This window comes from Argentina silus, assembly GCF_951799395.1.
Source record: "Argentina silus genome assembly, chromosome: 1".
Lineage (NCBI taxonomy): Eukaryota > Metazoa > Chordata > Actinopteri > Argentiniformes > Argentinidae > Argentina > Argentina silus.
The window spans coordinates 35,291,659-35,313,270 of record NC_139655.1 but is presented as its reverse complement, the minus strand read 5'-3'; the positions used below and the strand labels follow the sequence as shown (position 1 = coordinate 35,313,270).

The following is a 21,612-nucleotide window of genomic DNA, read 5'->3' as shown; positions in this document are numbered from 1 at the left end:
GACTCTTCAATTCCGATTGAATTATTACCAAAAATTTATCAGAGATACCCATGGTCGGGTAGAATAATGAGAATAATATTCTACATTAGATTATAAAAAATATATTGCAGGCAATATTTGTAATATAGTGCAACAGATTATAGCCTCTGTCCATGTATAGTAACAGCCTCAGGTCTCTTGACATGGGCCCCAGCATTGGTGAGAACATTTTGTTCACACCACTGTGGTTGCCATATACTTTTGTGACAAACAGAAGCTTAAAGTGGTAGTGTGTGTGTGTGTGTGTGTGTGTGTGTGTGTGTGTGTGTGTGTGTGTAAAGGCAAAAAATTTATTTTTGTGTAATATAGACTTGTCAGTGTAGTGCAAAGCCATACTACGTTCTATTCTCACAGGGTTAGCACCAAAACAGGATGTACGCCACACTTTCAGTATGTACGCCACACTTTCATCATCTGACCATGATGCCAACTCCCACTCTCTTTTTCACCACAGTAGTGAAGAAAAACATGCCACAATTCTACAACAACAAGTATTTATTTATTTTATTCATGTACTTATGACACTTTCAAAGTAAATAATTATAATGAAAATTAATTTCAAATGAATAACAGTGAAAAAAGAAACAATTGAACAATCATTATGTTTTGAGGATGACTATCACTATATATATATATATATATATATATATAACAAGGCAGCAACTCAACCAAAAACAATTTTATGACACTCACTGTAAAAAAAAAAAACATTCTCAAAACACATATGGGCTTTCTATACATAAATGAAGGCTAAGGTAGTATTTTAAATAATTGTTCAGTTTTGTCCTGACCATGAGAATATGCATTTGCATTGCTTTAACAGCTTGCCTTGCCAACCACAATTTAAAGCTAATAAAGATTAACTTCTTACCTAAGTCACACAATTTCACTCAGTATCTTCCAGTTGTTGACGTATCGTCCAAAAATCTCTCTAATGTGTCATCCAGGACACACAATTGGGAATGCATCATGTATAGGCACATCATTTTATTAGGAGACTGTTTTGGTTACTGCTGTCATGGTCCCATTATTGCAATCAGCAAAAACAATAAACTGATCTGACTAACTATACATCCATGTGATGCTGCCAGCTTCCAGCTCTCCGTGTCATAGCCTCAACCCATGGTCAGTCAACCAAAAAAGTCACTGCCAAATACATTTGTCACAGTGAAAGAAAAAAACATCATCTCTCTTCACTAAGACTGTTCCTTTCAGTGGTTTGTTCTCTATTACAGACCTTGCATCTGAGGCTAGAACATGCATCAGCTCTCGCTTGGATAAAAGGACTTCTGATTTCACAATGGCTAAGTGGACTGTCCCTTCAAAGTGAGAGAGCCTGTGTGGTTTCTGTGTCAGACATGACAGAGGACCGTGCGGGGCCACCCTTGCTAAACTTCCCCAGGCCCTGCCAGCAACCATAGGTCTGCATAAGCTTTATGACGTCCTTGCGGAAACGCACCCCGACAAAGACGTAGAGGAAAGGGTTAAGGCAGGCATGGGTGTACGCCAGGCTCTTCAGCACCTGGCCAGTCACATCGAAACTCTTTGCCACTTTGCAGTCGGTCACAGTGGTGTTGGCTGCTTGAGTAGCCTCCACCACAAGCATTCCATTGTAGGGCAACTGAGAGAGGACAAACACAGCCACTACCACCAGGATGACACGCAAGGCCTTGTGCTTCTGGAAGTTTCTGGTTTTGAGCAGGGTGAGGACAATGACGGTATAACAGAAGACCATGACTAGGAAAGGCAGGCAGAAGCCCATGCAGATCTGAAGCGCCAAGACCAGGATTTTTGTGCGGTTGCCCTCATTACTCCAGTAGACCATAGTGCAGGACTGTTTTCCCGCCAGCTCCTTGGTAGTAGAGAAGATGAACTCCGGCAAGGCTAGCATCACAGCCAGTAGCCAGACACAAGCACACACCAGCTTGCTGTAGGTCAGCCGCTGCCTCTTGGAGTTCTGCGCCTTTGTGGTCTGGACAATGACAACATAGCGGTCTACACTGATGCATGTGAGCAGTAGCATGCTGCTAAAGATGTTGATCTTGTAGACGGCTGAGGTGACTTTGCAGAGGCCTGAGCCAAAGCCCCAGCCCTGTTTTGCCTCCACCGCCCAGAAAGGCAGTGTCCCTAAGAAGAGGAGGTCAGCCACAGCCAGGTTGAGGAGATACACATCTGTCATGGTTTTGAGACGCTGATGAAAATGCATGTAGATCCAGACCACCATCAGATTTCCCAGCGCACCAAGGATGAAGATGGTCCAGTATAGGGGAGGCTCGTAGAGTCCTCGGAAAGCCCTTACGGCAGATTTATCACACATGTAGTCGACCAAATCATCCTCGGCTGTTGGGGTGATGATGGAATCATACTCTGGGTAGTCGTACTGTGACACAAGACAACACAGCTTGTTGAACTTGAGGACTTGAGGACACAATTATGCAAGTTAAATATATGAGAGTTCACATACACAGACATAACACATGCACATTTTCTTATGCATGTTTAATACACACACAGAAACAAACACTCACATTTTCTTGGTAAAGAAATGTCAATACACAAACACAAATGCACACAAGGATGAATAATGGAGGTTGCATACCTCCACAGGTGTCACCATATCAGATAAAACAGCCATCTGGTGAAAGGGGATGGACAAAAAAAATAACTAGTCAAAAAATACATACCTATACATACCATAATGTACCATACATAACATAATGTACCATACATAACATAATGTACCATACGTAGAATAATGTACCATAAGTAGAATAATGTACCATTCGTAACATAATGTACCATACATGCTGATACATATTTCATATGCTAAATATTTCGCACTGGTTACCATGCTAGCATTGTTGCATAATTATACATGGTTAAGCAAATAAATTCCTCCTTATTTTATCTTGCAAATTAACTGAACTATCACAAGAGAATATGTCAAGAAAGCTTTAATTTTTGATCAGCATTTTGCACATCATTCATACAAGCACATTGAAATATCACAAAAACAATACAGAGCCCACTTTATGGCAACATTTTGTTATATTTGAGAACATGATGTAAGACTATTACACGAAGCAAACTTTACTTACTCTTATTTTCTGCTTGCGTGGGCAAGTCAGTCACAAAAGGGAAATCTGGTTGGTTGGTTGCTTCCTTATCTTTGTGTTGCTGATGGAACCATCTAGATACGGTCTACTCTGCAGAGGCTTTTTATGCTGTCAGTTACACCACAATGACGTGCGTAAACTCAAAGTAGAAGCAATGAGATATTCTGTAGTATCACTTTGGGAGGTTTGGCTCTTAACTGTCCTTATCCTAACTCCCTCTGCAGACCTTGCAGCATCAGTGTAAAAGCTGATGAACCAAAGATTTGATTTATTAATGGATTGTGTATGTATGGCAAACTTGGCATAGTCATGTACTCATACAGTATCTTCGGTTGAAATTCTGGGTGGTAGACAACTGTTTGGACAAACCAAACAAACCACTGACTTCTGGACTTTAATACAACCATAAGATGCATACTGTATACACGCACGCACACACGCACACACACATACATTGCTAGGGCTACAGTATGTCCATTAACAGCAGGTGTTATACCTGTGATTTGTAGTCAGTGTTGGCTTGCATCTACACATACACGCACACACACATACACACACACACACACACTGGTTACCCTTGCATTATCCTGACCATAATACTTGTTTTGTATTGTACCCTATATGGGTCTTCACATCCAGGCCTTGAGGTTTGCAGTACCTCTGGTTTTCTTTTTCCCCGGTTGATAAGTGATTGATTAATGTTATTGATAGGTCAGAGAGTGCAATCACTCTGTAATCCACGTCCGAACCAATCTCTTATTAGAGGGGAAGGATTAAAACCAGCAGTTTTGTTGCGACCTGGAAGTCGAGATTGGAAAGTATTAACCATATGTCAATATACTATATACTGAGTTTATCATATACAGTATCCATTGCATTTCAATAGAGACCAATGCCCAGTCATTGTGAAGTGGACATACTTGTCTGTAGGCTAAGGCAGGTATACATTCTAACATTAGACTCATGTATTGTGGGGAGAGTGAGTGAATCGTCTTGTGATATTAAATCCTTCTCAAATTCCTGTATATTTACTAGTTGTCTGCCTCTACTTGTCGAGTGTTGGTTTGGTAAGTCAAGGCGCTGTGTGTGTGTCTGTGTGTGTGTCTGTGTGTGCATATGTGGAGCCAGACACAGTAGAACTGTTTTGGGGGCTTATTTGCTACATTTTTGCCACAACTATGTGAAAAGTAGCCTAATCTCAAAATGGCCCAGTAATAGCAGCAACATCTATCCTCTCTTCTTACTGCATAAACCCTGGCTACTGCCAACTGTCAAATAAGAGATTTGACACTTTCATGCTTGCTTGGGCTTGTCTTTTTGCCTTCAATGGTGGATTAACAGCAGTTTCTCATCTAATGGCATATTTCACCTGTGTTTTATATCAAGTGAATCTGCACAGATATTTTGAGCCAAGTGAGACTGAAAAACACAGTGCTCACTTGAACTTGACATGTGCAAATTAGATATAATGTTATGAAAATGATACTTGTATGCGTGGCACTTTGTGTGCGTGCGTGCGTGCGTGACAAGGTGTCTTTCAATCTTGTAACTAACAGCTTGCATAGTAGTACTTTATTTGAACTCTCAGTCATAAGGTACGGCTGTAATAAGTAGCTTTCCGAAATAATGATTTGTGCCCTGACATTGTGAAGCCACTTGCTATAAACTGACACTAACTGTTTGTTTATTACAACTGCTTTGTCATTATTCTGATAGTGTGGTGTGCAGACCTTATCACGGAGGGTTCAAGTAAAGTACTGTATATTATATAGATGGGAACAACGATGTTTTAGAAACATTTTTGCTAATGCTTGCATTGATTAAAGCCTCCCTCCAGTCAGTTTAATTTCTATTTTTTTTAAATTGCTGAGCATTAAATAAACCAATGTGTGCATTTGTTTTGAAGCAAAATCGTATTTTGTTACATTTATTTTATTTTTTAAACTATACAATTCATTTCTTTATCATCGCGTGCCTAACAAAACAAACAGACTAGTCTTACAACATCTCTTACACTTGATTTGGCAACACTACTGACAGAAAACTGTTGCAGAGCGATGCATGTCATCTATTTCAATGTGACCCTGACTGATTGGGCAAATTAGAGAACTAGTAAGTGTGACAACACTGACAATAATACATTGAAGCCCAAAACAGTTTTGAGGGGAAAAAACAGAGAAAGAAGGCAGATGACACAGAATACCTATGGATGCATGCATTCCTTACAATACAGGTGCTGTGCTCTTTACCGTATCTTTATTTAGAGGTTATGAAGGGCCCTGTCTTTTGCCCAACTATGTCAACAAACATGTCATTGTGACCTTTTGGTCTATGAACAGTCAAAATTTGCAAAATGTGTAAATACATGAAAGAGGAAGCGGGCTAATATGTTGAGTTCTCTGTTTATGTGTTGTCCACTTGCAATGTCAGAAGAGAGATTCTATCACAGTGCTTTACCCTCAACCTCTCTGAACAGTTTCATCAACTCCCTGTGGGGGCTATTCAGCTGTGTATTGTATGTAGTATTGGAGAAATTGATGTTACACCCAAATGTGGGCTTTGGTGACTATTATCATTGGTTATTACTTCACTAATCGACTGTCCCTCTACTATGAATCAAAACCATCATTGCTGATGGTTTAGGATATGGATACTTGGATCGTTGAAGAATGAAGTTGCTTATGCACTAATTTTAGCTGTCTGGGACCATGAAATCTACTGTATTCATTGTCACAAAATGTCATTCTCACTTCTTCAAAAACAAAACAAGGCGCATTCATCCACACACACATACACACACACACACACACACACACATATACAAACACACACACACACGTACACACACACACGCACACCCACACACCTGCGCGCGCGGTATATATGGAAAAAAACTGTGGGCTAAAGTGGTAGCGGTTAGTAGCATGTAAGACAACGTGATATTTGTGCAGACACGTGGCAGCACACATGTCCTCATTATTTTTAGCTTGTCTACAATTCAACCTAGAACATATAGGCTAGGTATTATAAAAGCCAAAAACAACTTCTATCCATTTTCAAAGGTTCTTCCAACATACTTTAATGCCACCTGATTGAAAACATATTTGACTAGGTTGGTAATTCTGAATATCAAACTGTACATGGGCCATAGTGTTATCATGTAAAATCCACACTGAATCAAATATGAAAGCATTATCATCTTTGAGGACAATAAAAGTATCTATTTGTAGACTATCCATCCATCCATCCATTCTTTAAACATCTTTCATTGCAGCACAGTTAATTCCAGCCTTTCGGCTCATTGAATATGATACTAAATGCATAATTTGAATCAGTGCAAAAAATACTGAAACCCAAGATTCAATGGACGCATGTCAGGCACTCTATGCATATCAGGGTTGGCATGACAACAGTGAACACCATAGCGTGACAACCCTGTGTGGGGTTGTGACGTGCAGGAAAAAACATCTTTCCCTCTCAGTGTTTACTGGCGGCTGTCCTCTAGAACATCGTGCGGTGTACTTTCACTCTTTGGCTTTGCATGACAACCTCCAACCACAAATGCTATGATATTGAGGAACAAGATATAGATGGCAGAGAAAAACACGTACTTGCATGCTCAATGTTCCCCCCTATTCTGTTTCTTCACTGAATAAATAAACAAATAAAGAAACTTGATATCATATATCCTTTAAAAACACAGCAAATTAGTTTGTACATTCACACACACCTACATTTTATATGAATTCAATTCACAAATGAGTGGTAAGTCTACAATGGCAATAAGGTTTATAAAAGTGGTGCAATCATTCTTAAAAGCAGCCAAGTTTTACTCTCCTCCATAGCATTCAACAGTTATTGAGTGACATGATTGTACTGGCTATGAGAGTAAATGTATGACCATTTTCATGCAATAAATGGTTAAACGGACGTGAGTGTCTCAGCTGTGTAACTCAGTTGTGTACTACTTCACAAATATAATATATAATATTATAGATTATATATATAATATATAATCTACTTTGCAAATATCAACACTTAATAATATGATACAGAACCCAGTTGGGAAATCATAACAGAATATCAACATTGTAATTGCAATTGTAATGTGTTTAATTTAACATTGACTCTTCAAATAACTAACAGGTCATGGCTGCTGTAGTTTCTATACATACATTGTCTCTCATATTCTTGTCTAGTTATTGTCTCTGTTTCTGTCTGTGTTATGTGTCTGAAGCACCACTGTAGCCCTAATAGGAATGGGGACAAATAAAGTGTGAATTGAATTGAGTTGAATATTCATGTAACCCCTCCACCATATTTCACAGATGAGGTTGTGTGCTGTGGATATTGGGCAGTTGCTTTTTTTCCTCCACACTTTACTCTGATACATGTTAACCTTTTTCCAGAATTTTTTATGTTATTTTTAGCAAAACGCAATTTGGCCATCCTGTTTTTGTGGATACCTAGTGGTTTGATCTTGCAGTGTAGCCTCAGTAGTTCTGCTGGTGGTCTTCTGTGGATGGCAGTCTCTGACATCAGTCTCAGTACAGTGCCTATAGAAAGTCATCATACCCTGTGAAATCTTTACCTTTTGTCACATTACACCCTGGAAATTAAAATAAATCAAATCTAACTTTTTTGAGCTGTATGTACACATTATAACCCTCATCATCAAAGTGAAAATATATATTTTTTTTAATTCTGGACAATTATTAAAAATTAATTAGTGAAATACCTGGTTTCGTTGAGTGATCAGCCCCTTAGAGTATACCATTATAAACTTGCTCAGGTGCAACCAATCAACTTCCAGATCACACACCAGGCTAATTGCCCCCCACCTGACATCAATTGTAGTGGTTTTAATTACTTCAGAATAGAACCAGCTGTTTCTTGAGGATTCCACTACTAGAAGTGCAAAGAATTCACCATGGTTGGAAAAGCCTCCGGGATAAAGTTGTAGGAAGGCACAAGTTAGGTGAAGGCTACAAAAAGATTTCAAAGGCTTTAGCTATCCCTCTGAGTCGCTATCAGAGCATCATTAAGAAGTGGAAGGCGTATGGCACCACCAACACCTTGCCTAGATCAGGCCGTCCGTCCAAACTGGATGACCAAGCCAGGAGGACATTGATCAGAGAAGCTACCAAGAGGCCAAAGGCAACTTTGAAGGACTTACAAGTCTTTATGGCTGGGACTGGTCTGTCTGTGCATGTGACAACAATCTCACAAGCTTTACACAAAGCTGGCCTGTATGGCAGGGTAGCAAGAAAGAAGCCTTTTCTGAACACCTGGAAGATTCTGTTGCCATGTGGAAAAAGGTTTTATGGTCAGACGAGACTAAGATTGAACTTTTTGGACTGAACTCCAAGCGCTATGTTTGGCGAAAACCAAACACAGCACACCACCCAAAAACACACCATACCTACTGTGAAGCATGGTGGTGGCAACATTATGTTGTGGGGATGTTTCTCTTCAGCGGGGACTGGGCAATTGGTCAGGATTGAAGGGAAAATGGATGCTGCCAAGTACACCCAAATTCTTGAGGACAACTTACGTCCCTCTGCTAGACAGCTGAAGATAGGCAGGTCATTCACCTTCCAACACGACAACGATCCTAAACATACCGCCAAAAGAACAACGCAGTGGCTTAAGGATAGAAAGGTGAATATTCTTGAGTGGCCAAGTCAGAGCCCTGACTTAAATCCAATAGAAAATCTGTGGATGGACTTGAAGAGAGCAGTCCATCGCCGCTCACCACGGAATTTGACTGAACTCGAACAATTCTGCAAGGAAGAATGGGCAAATATTCTCCAATCTAGGTGTGCAAAGCTAGTAGAGACATATCCAAACAGATTGATGGTTGTAATTCCAGCAAAAGGTGGCTCTACAAAGTATTAAATCAGGGGAATGATGACTTTTCCAAACCTGTTATTCTTGTTTTTAATTTTTTATACATTTTCAGACCTGTTGCCTTTTTTTTCATTAGTTTGATGTTGTATGGCTAAATTTGTACATAAAGCTGGAAAAAGTTTTTTTTTAATGGGTTTTGATTTCAGGCTGTACGACAAATATAGTAACTATTTCAAAGGGGTATGATGACTTTCTATAGGCACTGTATGTGAGTGCATTCCTGATCTGTGGGACATTGTTGCTTCCCTGACTCCCATTGACGTCTCTTTAGTCCTCATGTTGACAGACACCAATAGCAGACTCCAAAGCCAAAGCCTAGAATCAATACTAGACATTGACTAGTATTATGACTGCAGAAATTATGTCACAGAACATAGAACATCCAGACGAACCAGTAACACCTGTCAAGCCAATATTCCCATCACTTTTGGATACCCTGAAATAGGGGGACTATGCATAAAAAGTAATTTCTGAATGGTGAAACCAATATGTACATAAATACCATAAAAGCTGAGAATCTCTATTAATTGTTTGATTTCAAATCCAAACTTTTGGAGTGTAGAGCCAAAAAAACCAAAACATTCTTCGCTGTCCCATTACTTACACAGGGCACTGTATAATTTGGGTTGTTTTTCAGGTGCAAACAACTTATTGTTACTTTAATGCTTCAGTATAGCAGTGTTTTGCTAGTCACGACACAAGAGGTCCCAAGTTCCATGCTAGCTGTCTCTGACTTTGTTACCAGACCCACCCAACCTAGCTCCATCCATTCAAGCACCAGTGTACATGGCCTAAACTACATCATACTAATGTAAAGCCTAGGCTTAAGCACAGTGAGTTCATGTGGTCTTGAGTTGCATTGAGAACCAAGGGTTCAACACCTTGTTGGTTCTACTTATTGGAGATCGTCTCCTTCCAGCAGCGTCCTGTATGTGGAGATCTCCACATCTAGAGCAAGCTTGACACCCAGAAGCTCCTGATAGGCCAGGATCTGCTTGTGGAGGTCAGACTTTGATACCTCGATGGCTGACGTTAGCCACCTGAGCCTGGTACTCAGCCACACCTACACTAGACTGAGCCTGGGCCTTAGCCAAGCTTTGCTGATTTGAGAAAGTAGGGCAGGGAGGCAATTTAAAGGAATGATGAGAGGGAGACAAAGAAGTCTCTCTGTCTGTCTCTCTCTTACACACTTACACACACAGGGTCACGCACCTACACACACACCTACACACTCTGACTGCCGTGCCTTGCATGAACAACTCTGTTTCTCTCTAGTTTCATACATCTACACAATTTGCCTTGCAGCAACAACACAACACCCAGCCTACATAAAAGCTAGCTAGCTTACTGCTATGTTGGCGTCACTGGTTCAAATCATGGTCGGCCCCTTTTTTTTTTGCCAATTCTCGTTGCTTATGCTAATTCGAACCACTTTTTCAGTAGAAAACAAACATTGACTGAAACTGAAACAATGTGCCTTTGTTTCTTCTGGGAAAGTTGCTCTCATACAATCTCAGCAATGCCATCAGTGGCAGGGGGACTTTTACATCACTTAGAAAACAAGACACATATTCTACCACTTCCTCTTTCATTTGAATGTGATTTCCAGGAGTGATTTATCGTAAACAGTGACATGGGTATCTGCTGTGTTGAAGCAGGTGGACTTTTGTAAAAACTCTTATAAGCAAACATATACGTTTCACTGACTGTGAGGCTCAGTGGACAGCTGTGTGATTGACAGCTGTGTGATTGACAGCCGTGGTCTTGATGAGAATACAGCACAACATGCTCTTATAAAACAACTTGGTGTCATGGACTGTCCAGGAGAGAGGAGAGTTGTTGGAGAGTTAATGGGATGAAAAACACATGGAACTTCAAAACTAAGTTGGGAATTATATGCAGTGCACTTTTCAAGAACCAAGTGTATGTTGAAATGCTCAAACAGAAGGACAGACAAATATACAACATTTATTATGTGATGCCATGGGTTCCATTTTGCTTAAACAAACGTCTCTCCCCAAACACCCCTTAAAGGGGTTTTTCTATGTGTATTATAGCACTAGTTTTATTGTTTTGTTTCAAAGCTTTCTCTGAGCAAGCGAGCACCAAGCAAAGTCTTAGAACTGCAACAGGGGGTTTCCCACTGTAGTTCAGTGTAGCTTCTTAAAATCAAATAGCATTTTCAGCTATATAGGCAGATATCCAGAAGAACTAACTGCAATCTGATCAGGAACTTGTTTGGCATCATTCTGGAGAGATTTATTGAGAGACAATTATCACTTTTTACACATGTATTTAGTAGGAGGAGAGAGAGAAGGAGATACGTTTTGTTTTCGTTTCTTTAAATTCAAGTTTTTTCATGCAAATTATTATAATAACCAGTTAGCTAACTGTCTTGCTACAGTAGATAGCAGAAATAGGGGTACTATGCATAAAAAGTGTTGTAATTTTTGAATGGTGAAACCAATATGTACACGAACACCATCAAATAAAAGCTGTCAATCTCTACTTTAACCTAATATATAGTATTTGTTTGCTTTCAAATAGTATTTGTTAGCTTTCAAATCCAAATCTTTGAAGTGTAGAGCCAAAAGAAGAAAAATACTTCACTGTCCTATTACTTATGCAGGACACTGTATTTGTCAACCAAGACATTGCTTGAGGAAAAGTTATACATTACAGCAGACACGTAAGAGAGTGATTGTTACGGGTGGAGAGGTCTTTTTCTGTTAGACCTGGGGTGTTTTGTTTGTTTGTGTTCTTTCTCTTGTGTTCCAGTAGGTCCCTCCTGTCAGGTGAATCAGTGGGAATGCCTGGCAGCTGGGATCCTTCAATCAAGTCCTCATTTGTCCATCAATTAACCCCTACCACACCCTATTTAAGTTATTTTGTTTGGTTCCTCAAAAGGAGTGGCAGTCCTCATTTGGTTTGGCTAAGTTAGAGAGGTGGCAGCTCTCCTTTTGTTTTTTGATACTTTGTTTAGGATGTAGTTTATGTTCCTGAGTTTTCACTTGGTTTATTTTTTAGTTTGTTTACCTTTTTGTAAACCTTGTTTTTTTTCTCTTCTTTTTTCAGCCGGGCACAGAGTTCGAGAGGTAGGGTAATTAGTTACAAACCTGCAGGTTTACATCTTGTCCTGCACACACATAGGGTACCCCTTGTATTAGTACATCAGATAGAGCGGCGACGCTAACCCTTGTATTGTTTAGGTGCTTCGGCGCCGGTCATGGGGATTTGTTTAGGGGGTTAGTTTTGGGGTTGTTTTTGAGTTATAAGTTTAGATTTAGTTTTTTCCTGGGGTTTTTCCTTTAGTCGTCGCTGCATAGCTCAGGGGGTTGGGTCTATGTTGTGTCTCGTTCTCTGTGTCCCGTGCTGCTGCAAATAAATTATTATTGAACAGATTTTTGGTTGTCGCTGGTCTCCTTCGTTCATGCTCTCACTGTCCTGTGTTGCGCCGGCGGTCCCCTACCACCAGGGGGTTTGGGCGTAACATATTGGGGGCTCGTCCAGTATCACTTGTGGTCCCGCCAGACAGTGAGAGTGTGGATGTTGGAGTCCAGTGACATTAGTTGGTAATTAGGTTCTGGGTTTTTCTAGGTTTTGCTTTGTTTGGGCTGTTGCATTTGTGTAGTGGGGTAAGATTGTGTTTATTGACTTTCATGTGTGAATGAGTAGTTTTGTAGTTTTCTTTCTGGCAGTTCATCACACTACAGGTACTAAAATGGCTACTAGCTTTAGTCCAGAGGTTTTCCTGGCCAGCCCCACTGTAGAGGGGCTGGCCCGTTGTAAAAAGGCGGAGTTATGTGCCTTGGGTGCCCATTTCGGGGTTGAGTTCCCTAAGACAAAGACTTTGTCTCAATTAAAAGAGGCAGTAACAGACCTCTTAGAGGAAAAGGGTGTGAACCTTGGGGAGAGGAAAACAGATGAGGGTTTTCCTCCTGTTCCTGCTTCTGAAAGGGAGGAGGGGTCCCCTCCCCCTAGCCCGACTCGGTCAAACACCTCCTCTCTCTCTGAAGGCTCCACTAGTCCCCCGTGTGAAGGTTCGAGTGGCCCGTCTTAAGATAGAGGCCAAGGAGAGGGAGAAGGAGAGAGAATATCGACACAGAGTCTATGCGCCAGCTAGAGCTAGATAGGCAGCAGCACCAACTAGAGCTAGATAAGCAGCATGCCCTAGAAATGAGAAAAATTGAAATAGAGCTAGAGATGAAAAGACTTGAGTTAAATCTGCCTGATTTGAAAACACTAGGCACTCCTGGTGGTTTACCTAAGCCTTTTGATGCCAGTCGACAGGTATCGTTGGTCCCTCAGTTCCGCGAACTAGAGGTAGATGAATATTTTGAGTCCTTTGAGCGAATTGCAACTGCTTTTAAATGGCCAGAGGAGGCCTGGGCTCCTTTGCTGCAGAGCAAACTGACTGGAAAAGCTTGTGAAGTAATGAATAAAATGCCTCTTAAGGAAAGTCTGACTTATGCCATGTTAAAAGCAGCAGTGCTTCGTACCTATAGTCTCGTGCCTGAGGCATACAGGCAGCGTTTTCGTGCTTACAAAAAAACTCCGGATAAGACCTTTGTGGAATTTGCCAGTGAGAAGGAGACCTTGTTTCATCGGTGGCTTAAAGCTACTGAGGTCTCTGATTTCAATTCTCTTTGTGACTTGATGTTAATGGAGGAATTTAAAAACTCTCTGTCGGAGCGTTTAGCTACATACCTAAATGAGAAAAAAATCATTAAGCTAGCAGAGGCTGCTGTTTTAGTTGATGAGTATGTTTTAACACATAAACAGCACTTTAGTCTACCGGGTCCTGAAAGAAAGGATAGGTTTGAGAGGCAGGATCGAAGCAAGGCTATTGTTTTTAGTCCAAAGTCTCAAGCCCCGCTTAGATGGGTGCCGTCTCCTCCTCGTTCAGATCTCCGTGAGTGTTATTATTGTCACCAAACTGGTCATTTGATAGGCAACTGTGCTGTGCTTAAAAAGAAGGAAGCAAGCAAAACTGGCTCTCCTTCGCCAACGGGATTATGTCCATTAGTTGCTGTGCCAGACAACATGGAGGGGGAAAACCCTGATTCAACTTACAATCCGTTCATGTTGGACAGTTATGTTTCTCTGGGCTCAGATAGAAAATATCCTGTACGCATACTGCGTGATACAGGTGCTGCTCAATCATTCATTTTGAGTGACGTTTTGCCTTTCAGTGGGGAGTTCTCATGTGGCTCTAGTGTTCTAGTTCAAGTACATTGGTCCTGTTACCTATTCAGGGGTCATCCATGTCAGCACGATTTTCAGGTCCTTATGCCGTTGAGAGAAAGTTGAGTGAAACTGATTATATAATCAGAACCCCTGATCGGAAGAGAAAAACACGTATCTGTCACCTTAACATGCTTAAACTATACCACGACCGAGAAAGTTTCAGTCCCGAAAGCAGAGTGCCCTCAGTGGCCACTGTTGGAGTGGCTGGTCCTAGCTCCCATCCGTCTGATTGTGACGAAGACGGGTTAGATACCCGTAGATTTCAGCAACAAATCCCTCAATTGACCAATTCAGAGATGCTAAACAACCTTCCGAGTCTTATGTCACATTTGAGTGCTGAGCAACAATCAGAGCTGGTATCATTAATTTCAGATTTCTCCTGCCTGTTTGGAGACGTTCCGTCTCGTACTAATGTCCTGGAGCATGACATAGATGTGGGTGATGTTCGACCAATAAAACAGCATCCCTACCGCGTTAACGCTGTCAAGAGGGCAGCTATGAAACAGGAGACTCAGTACCTGTTAGAACATGGTCTGGCTAAGCCTAGTTCCAGTCCGTGGAGTAGTCCTTGCCTACTTGTTCCGAAACCAGACTCGACTTTTAGATTTTGCACGGATTATCGAAAAGTAAATAACATCACGGTTTCTGATTCGTTTCCACTTCCACGCATTGATGATTGTGTGGATACCATTGGTTCTGCTACTTTTGTGACAAAGTTAGACCTGCTTAAAGGGTATTGGCAGGTGCCCCTTACAGCTCGTGCTTCTGATATCTCAGCTTTTGTCACTCCCGATACCTTCTTGCAGTACACAGTGATGGCGTTTGGCCTGAAGAACGCCCCAGCCTGTTTCCAGAAGTTGGTAAACACCGTACTCGGAGACGTTCCAAATTGTACGGCATATTTGGATGATGTAGTGGTTCATTCCACAACATGGGAGGAGCATGTGTGCTCTCTCCGCATCATTTTTCAGCATCTGGCAGATGCATCTCTGACCGTCAACTTGGCAAAATGTGAATTTGGAAAGGCAACGGTGACTTACTTGGGTAACCAAGTGGGTGGTGGCAAAGTGCGCCCCCTTGCTGCCAAGTTGATAGCGATCCGTGACTTTCCAGTTCCTACCACTAGAAGGGAGTTGCGCCGTTTTTTAGGAATGGCGGGATATTATAGGGGTTTCTGTAAAAACTTTTCCTCTGTTGCTGCTCCTTTGACTGACCTTGTGAGTCCAAAACTTTTTTCCAGTGGACCGATGCCTGTCAGACGGCCTTCGAGAGCTGTAAGGCTCTTTTATGCAGTGCTCCCGTGCTTAGTGCACCAAGTTTCAGCCTCCCCTTTGCACTGGAGGTCGATGCCAGTTGCATTGGTGCTGGGGCAGTATTGATTCAGTCCGATGAAGATGGTTTAGATCATCCCATCGGGTACTTCTCGAAGAAATTCAACAAATGCCAGATGCGGTACTCTACTGTAGAACAGGAGACCCTGGCCCTACTGTTGGCCTTACAGTTTTTTGATGTGTACGTGGGGTCCAGTACTGTACCCATTGTGGTCTACACTGATCACAATCCCTTAGTTTTCATTCACCGAATGTATAACCACAACCGTCGACTAATGAGGTGGTCCTTGTTTCTACAAAACTACTCCCTAGTCATCCGCCATAAGAAAGGCACTGCTAATGTCTTCGCGGATGCTCTGTCCCGGTGTGGACAACCATGAGAAAATATTGTTTGTTTTTGTTTTGAAAGTCATTATTTTGATAACATCATATTATTTTTACTCCACTATTGAAATATGTTTGTTGATGTAACATGTTTTTTTTCCTCCCCAAGGGTTATGGTTTGTATCAACCAGGGGTTGATATTTGAGGGAGGGAGTGTTACGGGTGGAGAGGTCTTTCTGTTAGACCTGGGGTGTTTTGTTTGTTTGTGTTCTTTCTCTTGTGTTCCAGTAGGTCCCTCCTGTCAGGTGAATCAGTGGGAATGCCTGGCAGCTGGGATCCTTCAATCAAGTCCTCATTTGTCCATCAATTAACCCCTACCACACCCTCAGTGTCACCCTACCACAACCCCAGTTGTCGCTGGTCTCCTTCGTTCATGCTCTCACTGTCCTGTGTTGCGCCGGCGGTCCCCTACCACCAGGGGGTTTGGGCGTAACAGTGATCCATATGTTGTATTATACATGTATCAGGCTATTGATCCATTTTGTTACGAATCAGAGCTAGTGAACCCAAATGCAGAACACAGAGTCTGGACACAGGTATAAAATAATAGAGTATTTATTGAAGGAATTGGGGGAAACGGGAAGGGCTCGCAGGTAGGCAGGGGAGGCAGGGGAGGATAGCGGGTAGTCCAGGCAGGGGTCGAGATACGGGCAGGCAGTTCTAGAGAAGGCAGATATCCGACAGGGGTTAGGCAGAAGCACAGTCCAGAAAACACTCGTAGATCCGAAACCAGGAATCAACAGACTAGAAATGCTGGGACGTATAGGTAGGAAGTACTATGATGAACTGGCAAAGAGTGGACGGAAAACCAGGGTATAAAACACAGATGGGTGATGAGGAGACGAGCTGCAGGTGTGTAGATCGGCAGGTGGAGATGATGACGTGAATGGGCCAGCAGGAGCCTGGAGCCACGCCCACACACGGAACACACAGACTGGGGAGAGGGACTGACACAGGCTAGGTGGAAGTGAAGGGCGTGACACATTTAGAGCAGTTGACAAATGAGTTACGATTATGTTTGAGGCATTGGCTCACATTTCCTGGTCGTGTTACGTAATGTATTGCGTAAACTCCTCTGATGTAAAAATATCCTCACAGTAATGTAAGAGGAAATAAAACTTTTACTGACTAGATTCAGTGACAATGACAATTGTCACAATGTTAAATAATGTGGGATGTACTGTATGTTCATTAGTTTCAGTTTATGACTTGAATAAATACTGCTAACAAGGTAAATGCATTCTTCTAAAGAATGCACGTATAATAACTCAAGTTTTCCTATTAAGACACTATAGACAGGCAGAGATTAAATCAACCGACCAACTGACAGAAATATAGGTACAGTTAAGTGAAAATAGCTGTTTATAGGGCACACCTTCAGTTTGTAGTAGGCATCAGCCTCCTCCCGATGTTGCTGCACAGACTTCTCGTACTCCATCCTCATCTTGTTGAGTTCTCTGGAGATATCAAAGGACTTGCCTGTGTTCACCTCGATCATCAAAACAGAAGTGTCCATTGCAGTAGTGCCCAGTTTAGACTGCAGAGTGGACAATTCCTAAGAAAATGGACAGACAGTTAGGTTGACAGAGGGTATCCTCAGAGAGCACATTATGATTTACATTTTGTTTAAAGGTTTACGGCTCAAATTCTCTAACACTCTCCCTTCATTTCAGTATTCAGACCCTTTGCTATGACACTCGAAATTGAGCTCAAGTGCATCCTGTTTCCATTGATCATCCTTGAAATGTTTCTACAACTTGATTGGGGTCCACCTGTAGTAAATTCAATTGATTTGACATGATTTGGAATGGCACACACCTATCTATATAAGGTCCCACAGTTGACAGTGCATGTCAGAGCAAAAACCAGGCCATGAGGTCGAAAGAATTGTCCGTAGACCTCCCAGACAGGATTGTGTTGAGGCAAAAATCTGGGGAAGGGTACAAAAAAGATTCTGCAATATTGATGGTCCCCAAAAACACAGTAGCCTCCATCATTCTTAAATGAAGAAGTTTGGAACCACCAAGACTCTTCCTAGAGCTGGCCGCCCGGCCAAACTGAGCAATAGGGAGAGAAGGTCCATCGTCAGAGAGGTGACCAAGGACCCAATGGTCACTCTGACAGAGCTCCAGAGTTCCTCTGTGGAGATGGGAGAACCTTCCAGAAGGACAACCATCTCTGCAGCACTCCACCACCTATCCATCAGGCCTTTATGGTCGAGTGGCCAGACGGAAGCCACTCCTCCGTAAAAAGCACATGACAGCACATGAAGTTTGCCAAAAGGCACCTAAAGGACTCTCAGACCATGAGAAACCAGGTTATGTGGTCTAATGAAACCAAGTTTGAACTCTTTGGCCTGAATACCAAGCGTCACATCTGGAGGAAACCAGGCACCGCTCATCACCTGGCCAATACCATCCCTACGGTGAAGCATGGTGGTGGCAGCATCATGCTGTGGGGATGTTTTTCAGCAACAGGGACTGGGAGACTAGTCAGGATCGAGGGAAAGATGAACGGAGCAAAGTACAGAGAGATCCTTGATGAAAACCTGCTCCAGAGCGCTCAGGACCTCAGACTGGGGCGAAGGTTCACCTTCCAATAGGACAACAACCCTAAGCACACAGCCAAGACAACGCAGGAGTGGCTTCGGGACAAGTATCTGAATGTCCTTGAGTGGTCCAGCCAGAGCACGGACTTGAACCCGATCGAGCATCTCTGGAGAGACCTGAAAATAGCTGTGCACCGATGCTCCTCATCCAACCTGACAGAGCTTAAGAGGCTCTGTTGGGAACAATGGGAGAAACTCCCCAAATACATACCCAACAAGACTCGAGGCTGTAATCGCTGCCAAAGGTGCTTCAAAAAAGTACTGAGTAAAGGGTCTGAATACTTATGTAAATGTGAGTTTTCAGTTGTTTTATTTTTAGTAAATTAGCAAACCTGTTTTGGCTTTGTCATTAAGGGGTATTGTGTGTAGATTGATGAGGGGAAAAAAATATTTAATCCATTTTAGAATAAGGCTGTAACATAACAAAATGTGGAAAAAGTGAAGGGGAATACTTTCTGAATGCACTGTACATCCTAAAGAGAAAGAGAACATTACATTTTTACATTTTAGACATTTAGCAGATGCCTTTATCCAAAGCGACTTACAACAAGTACATTTGTCTAAAGTAAGTGAATCATCTATACATCAGTCATCATAAGAAAAACAAATCTATGCTATGACCAGGGGCCATTGGCAGTCACAATATTAGAAGAAGGAAGGATTACTTTTTTTTCTTCTTTTTCTTCTTTTTTTTCCCTTTTTTTTTACAATCTCAGTAGAGAACCTGTACAGGGGGGTATTGGGGAGATGCATCAAAGTACAACAATGAAAAAAAACAGACAAAAAGTCTGACAATTTCTACTTTAACCTCATAGTAATTGTTTGATTTCAAATAAAAACTTTTGGGAGTAAACTGCAGAGCTAAAATAAGAAAAACAATGCTTCACTGTTCCATTACTTATGCAGGACACTTAGTTAACTCTAAAATGAAGTTTCTATGATTAACCACATACCTTCACACCAGTCAATACAGCAAGACATTTTTTTATGCGCATATCCCAGTTATTTAGCAACTTGCAGCAGACACATTTTCCATTGATGGAAGCGTATGGGGTCCAGATTGGATTCTGTTGTTCTCACTTGGCCCTGAGATCATAGGTCAGGGTTAGGGTACAGATGTTGTCCAGCTCAATTCCCAGTTTAATGCTGTCCTGAGCCTCGTACTCGGCTGTGGTCCTGGATGACTCGGGCCCCATGCCGGTGCCTCCCGTCAGCTGTGACAGCCTTGCCTCCAAGGTGGCATTCTCTTGCTGGAGGGCCCTCACTTTGGTCATGTAGGAGGAGCTCATTAAGCCCAGCCTCTCGAGATAGCACAGGGGCCAGGATACGACCCAGAGCTGGGCCCACCGCCAGGGCTGAGCTGGTGCTGAGCCGGTGCTGATCCCCCCGCCCCCCACCACCCCTGCGCTGCGATGGCAAAGGCAGGGCTGGCCATCAAAGTTGCTCCGCCACCTCTGCCCAAGAGGGCAACGAAACCCAGCCTGGCCCCGGCTCCCCCACCCAGGCCAAGAACCAACCCCCTAAATGCAAAGCCTAGAATTAATACTTAACATTGACAGCTCTCTTATACCTGCCCAAATGATGTGAGGGAACACACCTGACTAACCAGAAACACCTGTCAAGCCAATTGTCCCATTTCTTTTGGTGCCCTGAAATAGGGGGACTATGAATAAGTGTTGTCATTTCTAAATGGTCTAACCAATATGTACACAAATACCCTCAAATAAAAGCTGAAAATCTATTCTTTAACCTCATTGTAATTGTTTAATTTCAATCTTTGAAGTAAAGAGCCAAAAACAAATGCTTCACTGTCCTATTACACGAAACACACCTGACTAACCAGGAACACCTGTCAAGGTGCTGAAATAGGATTGATTTAAAGCTGGTAATCTCTACTTTAACCTCATAGTAATTGTTTGATTTCAAATCCTGTTAATTATTTTTTTTTTTTTTTAAATGTTAAAAGAAGATGCTTCCTCTTTCCAGTACTTATGGAGGGCACTATAGGCTATGGTAGCATACTTGAATCCAGGGTTCTGACAACTAGTAGGGTTGGTTTCCTGGATTTAATCCTACCTCTAGCATTATAAGCATCTTCCACAGAGAGTCTACATTGAAAGTACAATTTAGTCCAGGACTTGCTGTAATCTGTTGTCAGAGAAACTGCCACATAACTTAAAAACTGGCCCCTGATGCTCATAAGCTGGAATTCAAGGAGGGATGCAGAGGACACAGCCTGGTTGACAAAGCCTCTGGGTGGCATGTTTGGAATGAGTCCTCCCGGGTAAAAGGTATGTGGATACCTCTCAGGTGAGGCATACCTTCACTCTGTGAGAAAACATGCCCATAGTAGTACTATCACTTATAACCCACTTTCATAAGATATTTTCACCCTTTTATTGACAACAATTGTATTCATATAGGTCCCAAATGTGCTACTGCAAAACATGGACATGGCTCGACATGGACCCCAGACCCTTCTAAGAGTGTACTCCTGAGTACTGCACAGGTAGACACTATGGGTCATTTGCATTGTCACCAGCATGTTGACAACTTCCTTGGCTAGATGTTTCTGTAACTGCCCAAGTATAAACCACTGCCCTGGTAACAATGTATTCCATTTGCAACAAATCTAAGGGCTCTAGATTAGTTAATCCAAGTATGTTGCAGCGTTTGCTCAATTCAATGTCAACCGGTGAGTAGATCTATTTTGCATGCTGAAGGGTCTTTGCGAAAATTCTGCCCACACAGGCTTTCAATTCAAAACAAAACAAAACATTTTTTTCACCATTTAGTGCACTATCAAATTACAAGAGAATGGCATAGAATCTATTTAAAAAAACTCCCTTTTTTATTATATTATTGTGCCATTGGCAGATGGCATATGTACACAATGTTAATATATTACATGAAATCCATATGAACATTTTGATGGGGCTGGGAAAATGTGACCAATCTCAAATGAATAGACAAAGCA

General features: G+C 42.0%; 2 protein-coding genes across 3 annotated transcripts; both read right to left on the bottom strand.

Annotated features, from left to right (window-relative positions):
* Positions 1-522: 522 nt before the first annotated feature.
* ccr9a (chemokine (C-C motif) receptor 9a) lies at positions 523-3,222 on the bottom strand. 2 transcript variants are annotated; one of them, XM_083679410.1, is made up of 3 exons: positions 3,138-3,222; positions 2,639-2,674; positions 523-2,419 (listed from the first exon to the last, which is right to left on the bottom strand). In XM_083679410.1, exons 2-3 carry the CDS (start codon positions 2,672-2,674, stop codon positions 1,361-1,363), a joined length of 1,095 nt encoding a protein of 364 aa, XP_083535536.1. In that variant the 5' UTR covers positions 3,138-3,222; the 3' UTR covers positions 523-1,360. The 2 variants fall into 2 exon arrangements, with proteins under 2 accessions (XP_083535536.1, XP_083535535.1); XM_083679409.1 differs by lacking the exons at positions 2,639-2,674; positions 3,138-3,222 and adding an exon at positions 2,568-2,638.
* A 6,738-nt stretch (positions 3,223-9,960) lies between these two features.
* Positions 9,961-20,720, bottom strand: LOC310818732 (keratin, type II cytoskeletal 7; the record flags this gene model as incomplete). Its single annotated transcript, XM_083689758.1, is given in 10 exon segments — positions 9,961-10,102; positions 10,104-10,165; positions 15,067-15,156; positions 15,353-15,434; positions 16,368-16,435; positions 17,403-17,582; positions 19,344-19,359; positions 19,716-19,919; positions 19,921-20,042; positions 20,712-20,720. Coding segments are annotated over 10 exon segments (975 nt in total).
* Positions 20,721-21,612: the final 892 nt, after the last annotated feature.